Source organism: Ambystoma mexicanum, chromosome 11 (assembly GCF_040938575.1).
Source record: "Ambystoma mexicanum isolate Mex_15411 chromosome 11, UKY_AmexF1_1, whole genome shotgun sequence".
Classification (NCBI taxonomy): domain Eukaryota; kingdom Metazoa; phylum Chordata; class Amphibia; order Caudata; family Ambystomatidae; genus Ambystoma; species Ambystoma mexicanum.
In genome coordinates this window covers 990,279,803-990,295,931 of record NC_090934.1, presented here as the reverse complement: position 1 = coordinate 990,295,931, position 16,129 = coordinate 990,279,803, and the positions used below count along the sequence as shown (strand labels likewise).

At 46.7% G+C, this 16,129-nt stretch overlaps 1 protein-coding gene across 1 annotated transcript in view; it reads left to right on the top strand.

Moving 5' to 3' along the window:
• The window catches only part of CEMIP (cell migration inducing hyaluronidase 1), an 867,705-nt gene that overhangs the window by 774,355 nt on the left and 77,221 nt on the right, over positions 1-16,129 (top strand). Inside the window, exons 22-25 of the mRNA XM_069624168.1 lie at positions 2,224-2,439; positions 3,481-3,692; positions 13,375-13,560; positions 15,372-15,576. Of these exons, the coding sequence (XP_069480269.1) occupies positions 2,224-2,439; positions 3,481-3,692; positions 13,375-13,560; positions 15,372-15,576 (819 nt within the window). The remainder of the gene's footprint in view (positions 1-2,223; positions 2,440-3,480; positions 3,693-13,374; positions 13,561-15,371; positions 15,577-16,129) is intronic.

Below are 16,129 nucleotides of genomic sequence, written 5' to 3'. Positions count from 1 at the left end.
AACTAGAGTAAAGGGTCCTTTGCGCGTGTTGTAAAGTGTTGCTGGTCAGACTCAATCAATGGGGCTCTATGTCAGTATCTGAGCTAGAGGCTGAACGTTCTAGGTCATATTCCCATGCTGTCCTCAGTTTGGAACATCACGACAGTATTTCGGGTTGTCCCACCCTATGCATCTGGCAATCACTGCAAGAGTCTTCATTGGAAAAAGGCAGGCCCATAGCAAAATGACGTTGCCTGTCTCCACCAGAATGCATATCTCGCTGCTAAAAATGCAGAATGTAGCAGCCATATTGTAGTGGTTACATTTTCTTTCACATCCCATTCTTGAGGGAACTTCAGTGACTTCTGATCAATCATGTGTAGTCTTGACATTAATTTTACCACTCATAAAATAGGCCATGATATGTTCCATGTCTATGTACAAATCTTCCCTCAAACTACCGGCCACCCCCACCGCCCACTTGGAAGCTGCGGCCCATCAAACTCCATTCCCCCACTGACTACGTAGCTATTGATGCAATTACAAGACTTCTATTTTCCACCTTAACCTATCAACTCCTAGCGTAGCCCACCAATCCACACCATCAGGTATTAAAACCAGGCGTGTCTATCATCTACCCACCTCTTCCCTGTACCCTCCTTTAACTTACTAAAAGCTACTGCCTCATGATAAAATAATTAAATAACTCTCTCTTGTTCCCCCAAATGGAAATTTAAAAACAATTGTGATGCACATATAGTCCTGCCCCTAGGGAAAAACACAAAAAGGAACAAAATGTATTGTTATTATTATGAATTATTATCAAGAAAAACCCATCGCTGAGCATTACCTGGCAGCATTACCTGGCTTGATCCCCTTCATTCGGCTAACATGGACTTCTCCGATAGACAAAGGAAATCTGCAACAGGAATTGGAATGTTTTCAGTAATGTAATAATACAGATGACATGACAACACAACATACAATCGTAACTTAAATGTATGTGTGTTTAGATAATGCGCCTCCACTCGAAAACCTGATTTTTTTTCAGTGTTGCTCTTTAAACTCGTCTATACACATAAAATAAAACTATACATACTTTTTGCCGGGAACATCTACCGAAATAAACAAAAACAGTGACTTTCACCCTTCAGATTTTTCAACCCTTTTGAGGCATGGGACAACCCCAAAGGTAGTAACTAGCTTAGGAGGAGGAGGTGGTGGCAAACAGGATATCCAAACCTCCTGGCAGCCACCACCAGACAAGGCAGGCCTTCTGCTATTAGCAATGGCAGGAGGATTCGGTAAGGCCTCCCCGGAGACTACCCACATCATATTTCATAGTCACACCTAGAAACCTGCTCACTGAAATAACGTGACACCTAGGCAAGGAAGATGCTACAACTTGGACTTAAAAAGAGATGCCACCAGACCATTATTATTGTGAAATTAGAGGACCACATTGCTCTGAAACCTGCCTCACCACATCCCCCCTCCACATCGAGAGTGCACCTGCTTTTCCCTTCCACTGAGCTGGTGACCCCTTCAAGGAATGGCTGGGGGATTACCTTAAGATAAGCAGTCCTTTGTTACCAGTCGTGAGTGTGTAGCGCGCCACACACCGCTGGGCCTGACTATCGGGTTCATTCCTTTGGGTGCCCCAGGGTTTCCATCCACCCCATGGGGGAATCAGAAATAATCATAGTCAACTCTGTGAAAGTTGGAGGAACCAAGTGCCTAGTCTACTACAACCTGGCACCTCCAATTCCAAAATGGCCACACCAATTTTACCTCACAACTGCGCCTCTCTGTAAAGGAGGTGGGCGAGTCAAACCTGCTACTCCATGCTTGCCAAAGACACCAGTTAGAGCACGGCAGTCCTACACCTCATCTGCCAAGATGTTTATCAGAAAACCAACCAAGACTGGTATCCTCTGTTGGCTAAGGCAAGTCTTCCTTTATGAATGATTATTGGCTTTTCTGGCAACTCAACCTCCCCTCTCATGTGCCCTCATGGCAGGAATCAAGGGGGAGGAAAGGATTCACACAGCGGTTGAAACCTGCACTCTAACTTGAAGTAGGCCTTTAGCAGACATTGTGGACTGGTTAGGAATGTATGCATGTCACACAGGATCACCCCCACCCCTTTGCCGCCCTCCACAGTCTTAAATCTTTCTTCATAGATCCATTGAAAAAATTAATGTCTTAATGTCTGGCTGAACTGTCCCTTGCGTTTCCTATTAGCTCTCATCCCGCGTATTCTTTGGTGAGCCGGGTCCATGGTTTCACCAGCTGGACATGGATGGGGATAAGACCACCATCTTCAGAGATCTCGATGGTTCCGTGTCTGAGTACCCGGGGGCATATTTGGTGAAGGAGGATAACTGGCTGCTCCGACACCCGGACTGCATCGACGTGCCGGACTGGCGAGGAGCTATCTGCAGCGGATCCTTTGCACAGGTCAGTGCTCATACGCCGTGTGTGACAGCGGGTCAGAACTCTGCAAGCCAAATAGTGCATGGGGCATTCTGCGTCACAGGTGGAGGGGTACAATGTGCTAAAGGAAAAGACTGTTCAAGCTTCTAATTGTCCGAGAAGTGCAGGAAGCCCATTTGAGCCTCCATAGCATTGGCTTTGTGCGCCTGCAAAGATCAGTGCATAGGGCCATGTACTCGGCTATATTTTAATGGGTGTCATTTCAAATCAGTGCACACAGCCTACTGCCCTTCTATACCATGCTTGAGGGTGTGAGTGCAAGCAATCTAACTTTAATAGACAAACTGAGTTAGTAAATAAATGGGGTTCTATTTTGTAGCATTTAAATAACACTGTTGTGTGTCATAAGTCAAGCATTTGCATTGCAAATCTGAAAAAGGTTTAACGTGGGCATGCGTTACGTGTTATGTAAAAGTAAATGCCTTCTCTATAACAAATTGAAAGCATTTCCCCGTTTTTTAGATGTCTGTTTTGTATATTAAATAGGATGTTGCAGCAAAGAAAAGCTCCTCCCAGAGAGGAAGTTTCTTGTTGAAAGAGCCTTGCCTGGAAGTTGTATTGCTGTTTCCCTGTTTCCCTGTCTGCTCTTGAAGACAGAATGCTCAGAATGCAGGCAATAGCAGTAGTTATGGACTGCGCTCCAAACGTTCTGATTGGCTGATAGGTGGTCAATAACAATCACCATGTGCTTATAGTATTTAGGTAAATGGGAAAACCAGTGCACATAATTCTCTGCTCTTCTTTACCTTGGGATGTGGATATCCGTGCACATGATCCGTGGCTCTCCTGTATAAGGGGATGCCGTTGCCAGCTAAGACAATCGAACAGGTTCTCTCCTTTACTCTTTTATAGGTTATGGGTATTCCCTCAAATCAATGGTTAAGGCCCTGGTCACTTCACCAAGAGAGGATGACCCTCCAGTGCAATGGAGCCTCTCCTGTTCTGTACCTCAAGCGGCCCGTCTGATTTGCTACACAATGTTAAGAGATGTCTGTCTCTTTTTAGATCTACATCCAGGCTCGTAGGCCAGCCAACGTGACCCTGAAGATGATCAAGGATGAGTACCCAGACCACCCCCTGCACCTGAATGGCGCCCTGGCCAAAAGCAACCACTACCAGCAGTACCAGCCCGTGGTGACACTCGGGAAAGCCTACACTGTCCACTGGGACAAGACCGCCCCTGAGGAGCTGACCGTCTGGCTCATCAACTTCCACAAGTAGGTGACACACCCCTCCTTCCTAAAAAGCTGCTGATCTGCCACAGGGGTCTTATTTGGGTTCCATGTTCCTTCATCGCCAGTCAATGGGGTTATTTCTGACGATCGAAAAACTATTTCCCCCCAAACTCCCTTCCCATATTGATTTTAGGCTATTCCTTACCTCCCCCACCCCTTATATACTGTTACTCACCCCCCCAGTCTTCCCGTATATGTTCCGATTCGTTTTTTTCAAAAAACAATCGTCCGAAGAAAACCCATTGGAAAAAGGACTGGCAATGAATGAACGTTATACCCTTATTTGGCAGTCATTATTCTCACTAAAATCAAAAGAATTTCTAGGCCTAAGCTGGCAGAATATTTCTTTGGCCCGGTTATTAGGGGTCTTTGCTCAAATCAGAGCTACCCTGACCTTTTACACCCATCACCCTAGGCTTTAGACTTGCCTTTGCTGTTATCTCCCTTATAATGTTTTTTGTTTGTTTGTTTGTTTGTTAATTTGTAGGGCGCACCGAACCCTTAGGTAGCTGGGCGCAACAGAATATAAGCATACTTACAGCTTAGTTACATGGTAATTAAGGGAGGTGGAGTAAATGCTTACATACATTGTATAGGCAGGAGGTTATATGACGTCACAGTTATATGTTATACAGAGTTAATGGACCAAAGATAATATGTTTGCTAGTTTGAGTTATATTCCCTCCAAAGGCTTCGCTGACATATTGCTTTCTTGACTTATCCATCAGACAGGTGCATTACGTGAATATAGCGGTATTGCCACAAAATAAACCTTTAGTATCCTCGCACCTACACACAGCCACTTCTGCAACTATGTCCTGACACACATCGATGGCGCGCCAGATAATTTCATAGACATTCAGATTATTTACCAACTCCCTTCCTCTGTGTTCTTCCCAATTTTCCACTACACACTTTCTAGCCACTACAGGCCTCCTCCGCCATGAGCAGCCAATAACCCAAACTATTCACCATATTCTAAGCCTACTCTAATTAGCATCACACCTGGCTCGTGTGCACGTGTCTTCCACACCAACTAAGGTGCTGAAGTCTTGCATACCTTAGAGTGGACATTTCAAGAGTAACCCAATGAAATGTGTGGCACAGCCATGGTTTCTCCTTCCATGAGGCAAGCTCTACAACATTAGAATACGTGTATTATTGTAACATCCTCGCTTTTTCACAACCATACTCGGCGAGGAAGCCTTCAGATAGGCACATTGCTTCTAACTGATCAGAGGAGTGTAAGCCCTTTCCCAGCCCATTCCCCTATACATCCTTGCTTTGAAATGATTAGTGCGTAGTGTTTAATGGTAAGTATATTCTCGCCAGTTTAGTGGGACGGTTCAAGATCCTCCTTTTCCCTAATTCTTGCATTTGTTTCAGATCAGTGGTTTAGGCCCAGAAGATAGCAATGTGTTCTTTCAGCAGGGGGGTCTATCCATGATCTTTCTTCCCTCTAGACATTCTTCCCTAGTTTTGCTCCTGCTTCCTGGAATAATGGTCTGAACATTTTCTCGTTGTTCTCTGCACTACCACGCCATCAGTAATGGAAGCGCGGAAAGGCTCAGGGCCCACAGACAGCTGCCCTGGCAAAGCGTGTTTACTTCTTTGGGGTATGGTCCCTTGGGCACTATGCCTGGCAGCCCTTTTAGATGGGATGCAACTAAGTGCCAGAACTTCTGTTAGAGCTCACACCAAAAGCAAGCTACTGAGCTACTGGGGCCAGTGTTATGTTTTGGCTTAAAGGTGGTGTAAAGCGGGTTTGTATAGAGAGTGGTAACTGGCACACATGTGTATGATAACGTGATTCTACGTTGTTTCATTGAAGTAAGTTATTTTATGGTCTTTTACACCATTGACATTACATCCTGGCATTTGTCATTTTTTTTATAATGGAGTCCTTCATGGTTGTCCTTGAGTCGCAGCATCACTTTTTTGGGCATTTCAGGCTGCACTTGGAAATGACAGCCAAACGCTTCTTGGCCTGACCAATGCTTGTTAAAGTATGCCACAGAGATGAGTGTATGTAACTGAGGGTGCAGCACACACGCCATCTTTCTGTGACTAGAAAAGAGTGTATTCAGATGAGTTAGTGTGAGCTCAGGAGTGATTCTGGAGAACCATTGAGTCTTCTGAGAAATCATATGTCCATTGACTCCCCAACATAAGATTCAGTTCAACGTGCAAGTGTGATGATATGATATGATATGATATTTTATTTCTATCGCGCTCGTACACAAGTGTTTCAGAGCGCGACAAGGCAAGGGAGGGGAAGAAGGGAGAACAAAACAGCGATCTTACTAGACCCAGTGACATTGAGAACGCACTAGTGCATGGCAGCAGAACTCCACCACTTCCCACCACCTCCCCAAGAGGGAGACATCGGCTTTCTTAGTAAAGGTCTTTGGAAGCAGGGTTTGCTCTGGGCGATAATATCCCAGATAACTGTCCTAAGGCTAACCTTTGCGGGATTCCCTGCGGGGATCACCTTATGCATTTGGTTCAACCCACTTAAGCAGTGCCTCTACACGAGGCATCTTTGCAAGCAGAGTGGACATTAGTGTTGTAATATTTTTCTATTTACTCTTTTTCTGCACTCTCTATTTTATTGGGTAGATCTGAGTAGTTTAAACTATCCTTTTGCCTCTGGTGATGCTCCCAACTCTACTTTTGAAGACACATTTCCCCTAAACTTTGTGAAATGTCATAGCTTAAAAGAGCACCCCAGATCTCATGGCACCTTCATTGGACATATTGTACACAAACAATCAAGCCCAGGCTACCCCACCCTTTCGCACCACACAAGTAGGTATCGAGCAGCAACCCCGACAATATGATCAGTAATCAGAAAAATAATTTAAAACAAAATGTATTCATCAGAAACATATATTCCAAAAATCAATATCTCTTCAAAAAACCCATGACAGTCAATTGAATAGCACATCTCGTACTTTAGGTGTTGACCTTGTGCAACCTGTCATATTCATATGTACAGAACAAAATAGTGCAGTTAGTAACCATGTGATCAAGTACACAGTTTTGGTCGCCACATTAGTGTTTCCAGCTCAAAAAGTAAACTTTCAGTTGTTTCAGTTTATATTAACATCATCCCCTTTGAGCTTTCTTCAGGACACATAGCCGAGCGCGAGGTGGTCTACTTCTGATCTCCAAAAGCCAGGTGGAGATATTCAATTTCACTTAGATTTCTTCTGTAGTGTGTTGGGCCACTGAGTGTTTCACTCCTATTATTCAGAGGTATTAATTGATGATAACTCATGTTGCTACTGTTTGAGGTCTTTGGCCCGTGATGCTGTACAAATGGTAGTCCTATTTGTCAGAACTCACAAAAGAGAGACTACCGGTATTTTCGTGATTCCATGCGCATGGAAGTGCGCATGTGCACACCAGAAATAGTAGCGATACCAGAAAAACAAACCAGGACGGCGTCTTCCGTGTGAATAACCGAGCAGAAGAATCATGGAAATACCGGAAGTCTCTCTTTTGTGAGTTCTGACAAAGAGGTCAAAAAAGGGTTTGTGGGTGGCTGCGCCTTGACGAAGGCAATGGATTCTGGTGCTGGATGGGGCAGGAATAGGGTATACGTTTGGGGGGAGGGGGCAAGACAAGGCAGGAGGGAAGAGGGCAAAATAGGTTCCGCGGTTTAATCCCCTTCGATAAAAAACAGTAGTAGGCAAACATTTGGGCATGGCTATTGAACTGTTTTTTGGCTATGTTGTGTTCTACCTTCCACTTCTAGGAGTCAGGACAGATGAAGTATTCAGCTCGCAACCTGTCAGGATTCGTGTCCGGTAAGGCTGCCTGAAGGCTCAGGGGGCATCCGCAGCAGGGAATCCCCATGGGCCGCAGATCATAGGCCTACCCCTCCCTTGTAGGGTAGGAGCAGCGCCAGTGATAATAATTACAGGATACAATGCGCTTCGTACATACGCTGGGAACTGCCGCCCATGCACGTCGAGTCCTCCCTTTTATTTATGCGATGACACCTCTATGGGGGTCTGAACCCGGTCCGCGCACATAGTGCATCAGCCCGTTTAAACGGTTTCAGCCCAACACCACAACATCTCTCCCATTTCAACATAACGTGTCCATTAATCTAATACGAAGTCTTTCAACCTGCCAATTGGTCGAGGTTGACCTCTTGCCAGCTATTGCCTTGGCAGATAGGGTCGGGCTCAGGGTGGCAGTTGAAGTTTCTTCCACACCTGCCTGACTGGCAGTCGCCTCATGGTTTGTATGGCCTTGCGACTCTGTGTCCTCTTTTCTGTCTTCTGATTGTTCTTCCCTTCCGGGTTCTTCTGCCTGCTCCTACTTGTCACTGGATGGTTGTTCTTGCAGCCCGACCCAGCAGGAGGCTAACCGGAGCCATTCCTGTAACCACGTGAGGCATTGATCAAATTTCTCTAAGGAACTGGAGTACTGCTCTCTCCAGGTCATCGTGATGTTCTGCTGCAAAACCCTAGGGTCTTGCTAAGGGGTGGCTGAAGCTTGTTGCGAGGTATTATCTGTTGCCTGGCATCGGATACATTGTGCCACAAGTCTCTCAACCGCTTGTTCCTGCCACAGGAACCACACCTTTCACTGGAGGTGGGATTTGGTCTTGCCTATGCCTTGGTGGCCGTCGTGGGCCAGGTGTACCACTCGGCTATGATGCTGGGATTACTATGCGGGACCCCATCAGCGGTACGCCACCATCTGGCACAGAGAGTTCGTCTTTGTGATGGAATAGGGTTGAGGGGCAGCGTAGCGTGGCTTTGGTGCAGTGTTGTTGCGCTTTTAAGAACCCATTCACCTGTGCGGTTGATAGAGCCTCTTTGATGGCACACAGGCACGCATCTTGGATTGTGGCTGCTGTTAGTTCCTCCAGGGATATTCCCCGTGGGATATGCCCCTCTGCTACCATGTGCAGATGCCGTTCGGGGCATGCAGTCGCACAAGCGTAACTGGCAGTCGCTAGGAGGGAGGTGTCGTGAGAGGAAGCATGCAGGATTCACCCTCCCATGGGGAGTATTCAATGGCAATGTCAAACGCCTGTGGTTGGAGCAACCATTTCTCGATTCTCACATGTGGCCACAGTGAGGAGCCATTGAAACTGAGAATGAGTGGATTGTTATAGGTGAGGACCTTGCAGGGCCAGCCATTGAGATACATATAGAAATAGCTTTCTTCTATATTTAAGAATATCTGAATTCTGGAGTGTTGTATAGTGCTTGTGTACATGAGTGGCCTGAGAGAATGTTGGTATGTCACTATGGAATATTTGGACGTGAGTGTTGTGAAGGTTCCATTTGAGTCCGTTGGGGACTGATCAGCCTGGAGGACGGGACCCAGTGGTTCTCTACGTAAAAGCTTAGTGTAACTTATAATAAAGCTTATGTGATGAACCCTATAGAAGTGCAAAGAAGCAGCATTATTACAGTGGCGACGAGGAAACCAAGGTAAAAGAACCTGCGTGCAAAGAAAATGAAGAGGAAGTAGTCTGCTGAGGGTCAGATGTCGGTGCACAGCTTGGAAAAGGCAATAGGGATGGCGTCCCTGGTAGGCAATCGCAGAGTCAACACTGCACGTAGTCCATGGTGGCTAGAGTCAAGTACCATCTCTGTGGCTCTTCTAGGGTCAAAGTAGGCCATAGTTGTGTCTTTGGATAATGCTTTCTCATGTCATTGATGGCTCGTTGCGGTTGATCACCCCATTCCTGTGGTTCTGCTGTTTTGGTCAGACGCCATAGGTACTATAACAATATGGCTAGGTGGGAAATGAACCTCGCACGATAATTCATCATCCCGAGGAAGCTTCTGACGTTGGACTGATTTGCGGGCACGGGTGCATGCAATTTTCAAGACCCTAACTCGTGTGGATATTGCATGTGGATATTTCATGTTTTTCCTTTTCTACGAATTCGCAAGACTCTTTTTTGAAAGATAAAACCAAAGGAGTCAAGTTTATCTTTGTAGAACCCGCACCTCTCCCTGTTCAGCCTGAGGCTGTGGTCTTGCAGCGGTTGCAGGACTGCTCTCAGCGATCGGTGGTGCTCAGCAGGAGCCGACAGCACCAGGCATACCTGCAAGGACCGCATGAATTGTGTTCTGGAAAACATTTGTGGTTGAGGATACGCTGAAGCTCAGTTGCTTGTAACGGTGTATGCCAATGTGCGAATAGAAGGTGGTGATGTAGCAGAAGTCTTCATGTATGGGAATGTGGTGGTATCCCCATGTTAGCTCTAGCAGCAAGAAGGGTTTCGCCCTTTGTATGTCCACAAGGGGTTCGTCTAGCATGGGCATTGCATTGTATTGTAGTGATATTTATAAAGCGCAGCTAAAGCCCATAGGCGCCTAGACATGGGTTATCGTTCTCGGTTAACTGCTTTATTCGGCAGGTGCATGTCTACGCATATGCTTACCTGCTAAAGTCTCTTGGGCTTCCTCGCCACTACTATGGTGGGGACCCATGGAGTTGGTCCTTTGGCCTTCTCGATGATTCCTGCATCCTCCACCTTGCACATCCCTTTCTTGACTTCAGGAGACAGGTGGAACAGAACTCGCCAGTGCTTGAGGGCAACAGGCTGAAGGGATTTGTCAATGTGCAAATGGAGTTCATGTGACTGCAGCCACCCTATGCCGTTGAATATTTCCTTTAACTCTTCTAGAGTGTCTTCAGTTTCCTCCATTTGTGCCCCAAACATGGATTGAATGATCTTGAGGTCCTCAGCTGTGCTGCACCTAAGGGCGCTTGCCATGTCTGCAGGCTTGGCATGCAATTTGCCTTCCAACTTGATATTGCTGTGTTGACATGCTGTTCTCGCCACGCCATGCACAGGGATTGGTATCTCCCATCCATAAGCATACATGCAGAATTTAGTAGGTTTCAGTGCAGGTGCTGGTTTCAGAAGAGTGAATTGAGCTTTGCTCATTACATTAACTTGAGGGAGGTGTGTCCATGAGGTCGGGCATAGGCGTTCCATGCATGCGTATCCTGCATCATGGTTGGTGGCATCTGACAGGCTTGCGACCTAGGGCAGTTTTCATCAACACAGCAGATTTCTCTTCTGAATAGTCGGGGTCGGGTAGTTGCTTCGATTCCACTTGTCGCACTGTAAGGCATGTCCTAATTGCTGCTTGCTTCACCTGGTAGAGCTGAAAGCACTCTAAGCAAGCGTTGGCTTGGGGATTGAAATACTCTGCAAACACTCGCTTTGCCGGTACATAGGGGATAACTACCGAAGTCAAGGTCTTGAAAATTGTATGCACCCCGTGCCCGCATAAAAGAGCATAGCCAACTTCTTGGAATTGCCATGAAGGTCTCTGGTGGTGGCAAAGTAAAATTCCAGTCTTTCCACCCAAGTGTCCATTGAGGGCCTACTGCGGACAGTGCCCCTGTGATGTCAAACTCTTGAATAGGTAAGTTAGATCGCCCCCTCCCTTAAAGGCCTGGAGCTGGAATGCTGCTAATAGTGGGAGGGCACAATGAGGTTCTGACATACTCTGGTGACCACCACCCGTGCATGCTGAGTACTCCCTTTTATTTACATGGTAACGCATCCACGTATCACTGCGTGCGTGTTTGCATGCATTGGGATCTGCACGCGGTCTACACACCTAGCACGCTGGCCGTCTTCCAACAGTGTCTGCCTGACACCACAACAGGCTACACAGGACTTTTCGCAGTGTGGTATTTTCAGATGATGCACGATTACTCAGACTAAAGGGAGGGCCATTCTGTATGCAGCCTTTGTGAAGCAGCACGCGCTGTAAGAGGCATTAGATAACCAGTGGTGGAACACTCCACCAAAAGAGGACATCACATGGTGAGATTGCCAGCCATTCTGTGGTGTTTCTTACCAAAAATGTGACTGAGGAGCGCCCACATGCATATACTCAGTCCCCCGTGATTAACGTGGTTCTGCATTGAGAAGACGGCCACAAATTCTTATTTCACTGGGCCTCTGTGTGTATTACACTCTATTACATCCCCTTAGTCAAAGAAATGGCCTTCTCTGGGGAACCTTTCATCTCCAATATTGCTCCATTGCTGTACATGGTAAAGGCATCGTTCCCCAGAGCCTTTTGGACACTACATCCTGTCTTTCCCTTTCATCATCCACTTGGGTGCATATGTGACCCGTCTTGCAATTCTTGATCTCTTCCTGTTGCCTAAACCTGTAGTTTACTTATATCCTAGCTGACGTGTCTTCTCCTAAACGCTATTATTCCTGGAATGTGGTTGATATTTAATCTTTCTTCATAATGTTCTCACTCTGATTTAAATGTGTGTATACAAAAATGATATCCAAGTTTCCTCTTCGTGGCTTCGTGTTTGATTGTGGACCTCATTACTGCCAAACGTTTCCCGGATTGTGCAACTTCTTCCAAAACAGCATGGCCCTCTAACCACTCCAAGAGACTGACTTTCTGTAACCATGATGGCCCCCTCCTGCACGCCTCCACGTTCGCAGTTCAACTCGCAATGCAAAAATCTTCTGATCCCCTCATCTTGTAAACTGCACTTCAGTTTGCTCCGTGCCGCCATCTTGGCCTGATTAAACTCTTTCTCACATGCTTTCAATCCCATCGATGAAGCACAGCAGCTGTTCCACTATGTTATATTGCGTTACATTATATCATGTTGATGTTATGTTGGTCTAGTGTACTTAACAGATGCACATTCCTATCCATCTTCTATCAACAACACGCTGTTCATTTTTGCACCCCACAATCCGAGGCCTGCCCATATGAATAACCTGACCGGTCGGTACCAACCACAAAGAACATAGAGACGTTCATATCGGCACACAGGTAACGGGGTGCTTCTGACCTGCATCCATCAACTCCAAAGGTTTCTGCACCTGCCTTCCTGCTATCCGACTAACACACCCTGCCCCACTTTCTTACAGAGCCATGCGCAGCGAGGTCAACATTATTGGCAGATGGCCGCTATATAGGACCACTTTTCCTTACATTATGTTAATTGGGACTTAAACTTGGTGCACTGTCGCCACAACGTGTTCTTATGGTGGTGAGGATATAAGCAACAAAGGCAAATATGTTTTTTTGGTGCTTATCGATGGGAATACAAGTTAGTGATTCAATAAAAAAAGGTTTGAGCTTCTCTGTGGTATTTCCATGCTCTATTATAATTCTGTGTGGTGTGATGTGGGTATTACTAAGCAAGTTTGAACATTTCGTACATGTGCACAATTTTGTGTTCAACAATATCTGCCCAAAAGAGCTCCAAAACTGGTATTCTCATTCAGGGGTTCTGTGGGATGTGTGTCTGGCAACACCCAAGGTTGCATCCGGACTTTTGGCGACAGGCGTTTGCTCACATGGGAACCACGCGCAGCTTTCCTGTGCGTCAGGAGTTCAGGCCGTCACCCCAGCGTGCTCTCCATTTGACCTCTCACCGCTGACGCTCTCGAGGGAGCCTATCAGAATGCAGTGAAGAACGAAAAGCTCACATTTTGCAATTAGTCATAATAACTGGTGTTTATTCATTTGTGGATACGGCGCTGCCCTTTAGCTCGCCAGGAAAAAATATCTGCTTATTTTTCAATGTAGTGTTCATGTTTTTGGCATAGAAATGTTCTAGGGAAATTCACTGTTATGCTTCCATAATTTGTGGTTGCTTTGTTTTTTTCTTACTTAAGGAATGACTGGATCCAAGTGGGATTTTGTTACCCGAAAGGAACAACATTTTCCATCCTGTCCGATATTCACAACCGCCTGACAAAGCAGACCTACAAGACGGGCATCTTCCTGAGAACCTTCCAGATGGACAAGCTGCAGTACAGCTACCCTGGCAGGGGGCACTACTACTGGGACGAGGACACCGGGTAAGGGGGCAGCCTCACGTCACCACAGTTGCGCTCTCCACTGCACTGGCGCACAGGCTCACTTCAGTAATGTAGGAACGTTGGGCCTCGTTACGAGTTTGCCGATATTCCGGCGGTATACCTGCCGGAATACGTGCAAATGCAATTACCGTTACCGGCACTTGTCTGCTGGTATTTGTATGGTGCTTTTGTAAGGCACATATACAGCAAGTAAATTGTGTTTCAAAAAGCCCAGTATTACTGGCAGATTACAAGTGCCAATATACACAGTAAATCCCCATTCCATGGAGTCCTGGAACACTCAATTGGGGGATTTTGCTGCTTTTACCGACAGCGGTATTACCATGCTGGTAATACAGGCATTTTTTGTCTGATGGGGTCAGATTTACCTCCAGCTCTCAGCAGGTGGTAAATCCTTCACCCCTACCGGCAAAGTTGTAGTTGGTCGGTGTGGTAAAACTGCTCATAAACGTCATTACTGGCACTTTTACCATATACCGGCCAACTTGTAATGAGGCCCATTGTGATGGGAGAATCCCAGGCCCTCCACCAGGGGTGCCCTACCTCCCAAGAGACTCAATCCCCCGGGCACACACCTTAAAATGCAGACAGAAATAACTGGGTGCAGAGTTAAAGAAGGTCTATTATGTATTTATTAGTGTTTTGGAGAGCAGCAGAGAATTGTTTCAGAGTGCTGAAAAGAAGGGGGAGGGGGAAGTACAAGAGGAAAGTGGGCAGTGGATGAGGGGGCAGGGAACATATAATTCGCAACAGGTAAGAAGGTGCATTCCAGAGAGTAAAGTGCAGGATTGGGTGGTCAAATTTGAGTAGGTCAAGAGATCAGGAGGACCGAGGCATAACCAAAAGTAAAGTGCTCCTGGGAGGGACATTCTTCTGGAGTGATCTATTTAAGGGCAGAGCAAGCCCTCCTTTCTAAAGGTTCAGCCAGTGTTAAATGGTGAAGGCTTTAAGGATCAGGCAGGATTGTGGGGCCTTCCTGTACTGCCAGTGATTTTTATTTAGTCAATTTATTCTGAAAGGTCATTATGGAGGTTAGGGCCAATCACCCCCAGACTTGCCCCCCCCCTCTTTCTGGTAACACCACATGGAGTTTTCTTGTCGGATACTATAGATGAAATCCCTGTGCAAGAATTTTGGGCCCTTCTTCCTTACCGCCCAATGGATGGTACACAACAGTGCCAAGGTTATTCTGACTTCTATAGAAAGATGGTACAACACGGCCTGGATTTGGAAAGAGCTGCTGCCCATATCATTATAAACTGGTTGAATCTTTGTGGAAAAGCTCCACAGCTGGAGGGCACCGGATTTTACCTACAACAAAGCTGGTGACCATCGCAGAGAATGCAGTGGTTTTACGCAGAGGCCTCTCAGGCTTGCTCACAGCACCGTCGTTACCTTGATTTGGGTATGCGCAGCCAACCCACCCAATGATATCCACCATGCTGAGTCCCCATGTTGGGTGTGTCTCCTGGTCCATTCAACGTTGGTGAGCAGGCATGAGCCGCCCGCTTATTGGAGAAGTTGGTGCCTCGCTAGTCCTTTCTTGCCCCGCCTTTCCACTGCCTAACTGAGGCAAGCCATGCCACGGCCGAGCTGCAGCTGGGTTAGAGGCAGGGGGGCAGAAGATGTGACCTGCTCAGGCCTCACGCAGGCCCTTCTATTCCCTCAGTGGTGGTTCTGTCTTCTGATTTGGAGTCCCCTATACTCCAGGCTGATCAGTTGGCCACCTCTGCACCAGAACAGAATGCATATGGGACTGAACCATTCCTTTCCCGTTCCTCTCCCGCCAGGTTATTGTTCTTGAAAATAAAGGCACAGAATGAGAGGGACAAGTTTGCCTTCTGCTCCGAGAAAGGCTGCGAGCGAGTGAAGATCAAGGCCCTGATCCCAAGGAGCACAGAGATCAGCGACTGCGCCTCTAAAGCTTACCCGAAATACGCAGAGACGCCCACCGTGGACGCCCCCATGCCAAGCAAGCTGCAGGGTGCCCAGCTGGTAAGAAGTGCTTTTCCGATTTCTTAAAGTGTTCAGTTTCGTCTCCGAGTCCTGCATGACATCACCATTTGACCCCTGTCGAATACGGCCCCTGTGGTACATTACCATTAACCCTTTACATAAGCTCCCTAAATGCCGTGGCACATAACAGAGTCGCCTCTTTCATAATATTCTCAAATAGCACTAAAATCATGTTGTCTGACATCACCTGCTGACTCCATTGATAACACGTTTCTGTAAACATTACACCTGAATCCCTTTAAATCGGACTCGTGTGTGAAAATACAGCCACCCTTTGATATCAGGCTCCTATGTACGTTGTCACCCACCCTTTGATATCAGGCTCCTATGCACGTTGTCCCCCACACTTTGATATCAGGCTCCTATGTACGTTGTCACCCATTACACATTTTAAATCCTATTCGTGTATGCCCGCCCCCTACTGACGCCTGTGGATTGCGCTCCTGTGTGACCCCCTCCATTGCCCCTTTTACAGCACATTTCCGTGCATTCATATCAGACCCCTTTGTGGGTTACATGTATCCATGTTATA